The sequence below is a fragment of the Dendroctonus ponderosae genome, unplaced genomic scaffold, assembly GCF_020466585.1.
Source record: "Dendroctonus ponderosae isolate FM_Combo_2020 unplaced genomic scaffold, Dpon_F_20191213v2 Dpon_F_20191213_6, whole genome shotgun sequence".
NCBI lineage: Eukaryota > Metazoa > Arthropoda > Insecta > Coleoptera > Curculionidae > Dendroctonus > Dendroctonus ponderosae.
The window spans coordinates 1,409,022-1,411,769 of NW_026018814.1; the positions used below are offsets into that span (position 1 = coordinate 1,409,022).

The 2,748-nt window shown below is 42.5% G+C and overlaps 1 protein-coding gene across 1 annotated transcript in view; it reads right to left on the reverse strand.

Moving 5' to 3' along the window:
* The window catches only part of LOC109536235, a 19,723-nt gene that overhangs the window by 12,166 nt on the left and 4,809 nt on the right, over positions 1–2,748 (reverse strand). Inside the window, exons 3-4 of the mRNA XM_048667280.1 lie at positions 2,441–2,615; positions 1,745–2,221 (exon numbers count right to left, since the gene is read on the reverse strand). Coding sequence (XP_048523237.1) covers positions 1,745–1,814 — 70 coding nt within the window. The 5' untranslated portion in view covers positions 1,815–2,221; positions 2,441–2,615. The remainder of the gene's footprint in view (positions 1–1,744; positions 2,222–2,440; positions 2,616–2,748) is intronic.

Here is a 2,748-nt window from a genome sequence, read left to right on the forward strand (position 1 = left end):
ACGGAAAACATGAAATTTTGCAACAATCTTGCGCCACCCTTGCACATAACGACGCTCATTTTTCCAATTTCATAGATAACAGAAGACTGTATTTTTTCTACTTAACTCCGCAACTCGAAACGTTTTGCTTATTGGTAATTTATAATCCTAAACCGCGGGAATTTGACCCAGATCTTGAGGCGAAAAGACAAAACGAATTATCGCAGAAAAAGAGCGATAAACACGGAAACACATTGACCGAAGCTAACCGAGTGGAACTGATGATGATCGCTAATTAAGATCTGCATAGCCACGTTTCAGGTTGTCGGTATAGAAAAGGGGACAGTCAGTCAATTGAACAGCAAATAAATAAGGAAAGAAAGGGGCGTAACGCATCTAGTTGGGTGCGAGTTTGATGGAATTCGACCGAGTTGTTCGATTTTTATGCTTTTAGGCAATTGGCACACTGAGATACGCTAAACAATTCCGGCATCGTTGTCCCGTTGCAGGAATTGTTATTTTTAACACGCAAAGTGCACCAGAGAACCAGCGCAAAGTCACTGCTGTGAATGGTTTTTCTATCACATTTTAAACAGTATGCTTTCCTAAGTGGATTAGTGTTCTGGCCTGAACAAGTGCAAGTGCTTGGCCGCACTTCAGCGTAGTCTATTTAATAAGAGTGTGTGCATAAAGCCAACCATAGTGTCATGTTAATAACATTCCTAAGCAAGCGAATGCAGTGAATAGTGCTGTGTTTAATTAGTAAATATTACAATAAAAACGATGCTGTTTGGAATATGCGTGATTGCCCAAGGAGTCTTTGAATATCGAGTGAATTTGCTCAAGATTCCAACCAGTTTTATGACGAGTTCAAAAAGTTACGGGTCTTCACCTTGTCCCACAATTCACTGACTCATCGCGCTTCCAATAAGTGCAAAAATGCATGGCAGAATTCCATGAATTTCGCTTCAGCTGGTTTCATAAAATCAACAGATTTATCACATGCACTGAACAGATTCCTTTCAGCTTATGATTTTGAGTTGAAATTTAAGTTTGCATCGACTTTTCTCGGTTTGCTTTGCATTCTGGATGTAAAAGTTGTGCCGAGCCCTTCGGGCACGACACTGGTTGAAGTAGATCAAGAGGAAATCAAAGAAACACAGTTTTTAAGCCTCAACCAGTAGCGTGCCCGAAGGGGTATGGAAATGTATGTTGGCTTTGATGAAATTGCACCAATTTATTGTGAGAGCAAAGTCAAAGTCGATGCCGGTCAAGAAAACGAGCTTCAATAAATGGGCAAGAAATTAGGGAAAAGTGCCGTATCGCAAAGTGTAAATCAACATTTTTATATCATTTCGGCGAGACAGCAGCGCCATCATCCGATTTAAAATTCATACAAACTCATAATTGGGAAACATTAGATTCTTTTAGGTCTTTGCTGTCTTGAAACCTCAAATTTGTTCGAATTATTGTCAACAWTTTMCYGCRGKAAAWTGTTGACAATAATTCGAACAAATTTGAGGTTTCAAGACAGCAAAGACCTAAAAGAATCTAATGTTTCCCAATTATGAGTTTGTATGAATTTTAAATTGTTAGTTAGAAGCAAAAATGTCGCGACTACTTTTGCATCATGTACATAAACAACCTGTTTAATAAGCCATAGAGTCACTAAGGAAAAAACTCTAGGAGAACCGTGCAATAAATCATATTCCAAATCAGCAAGCCACATCACAGCATGCACACAATCTTAAAAAATAAACTCTACCTGCTGGCAGTTCCCTGGATGCTTCCATGTCCAAGGAACACTTTCCAATGGAATCGATGGACGTTTCCATGTTCGGTCTACAAGCGTTTTCCAATCCAGCAATCAGCAGCCGACTTGAAGCCGTTTTGCATTGCTCGAAAGGCTTGAAAGTGGCTCGGGGTAGCGATCTGGTGCCACTCGGCAAACCGGTTTGCTGCTCAGCGCTGGTCAACGTAATCTTAACTCTGGATTCGAAACTGACTGGAGCGCTGTCGCTACGCAGAAAAGCTGACCGTCGGTCGCTGATCGTTTTCCTTATAGAGCTAATGTCGGACTCTAAGCCGTTGTTTATCACAGTGTGTGGGAATTCGGGTGGGTCAATAGCAGTTTCTTGGGCTTCTTGCAATTCGAGTCGTATATTTGCTAACTGTGCCAGACAACTGTTTGTCTGCACTGCGCCAGATTGAGAAGCTTCACTTTCCGCTGGAATTTGTTGACCTGCAGTTAAGTGGCAAATGTAAGAGCGAAAAACACTGTTGGCGACGTAAAGGCTAATCGCACACGAGGAGGCTTCTCTAGCCGAGGAAATGAACTGGTCATTAAAAGAACAGTGGCACTTAAGCAGACTAAAAAAGTCCCACTTTCATTGTTAGAAAGTGGCAATTGTTGCACACCAGCGAATCAAAGCCAAAGCACAATCATGCATCAATCACTCACAGTTTTTCACTGATTCGTCATCAACTTTAGAGCGTCGACTGTTGTCTTCCTTGTTTGGGGATTTAGGGGGGCGCGCCTCAGGACGCTCCCCTTTTTCTATCGGACCCCGCCTGGAGTCGCGGCGCCCGACCGACGATCGGCGTCCGTTGGAGGCGCTCGAAGAATTCCGCCGAACCTTCGATGCCAACACATCAATTCGGGGTTTATTCACAGCATCGAACTTAGCATTAATTCTAGTAAAACTAGTGAGCCTACAAACCCGAAAACCGCTCTAGTTTCAAGAAATGGCCTCGAAAGTCTCTTTCGAT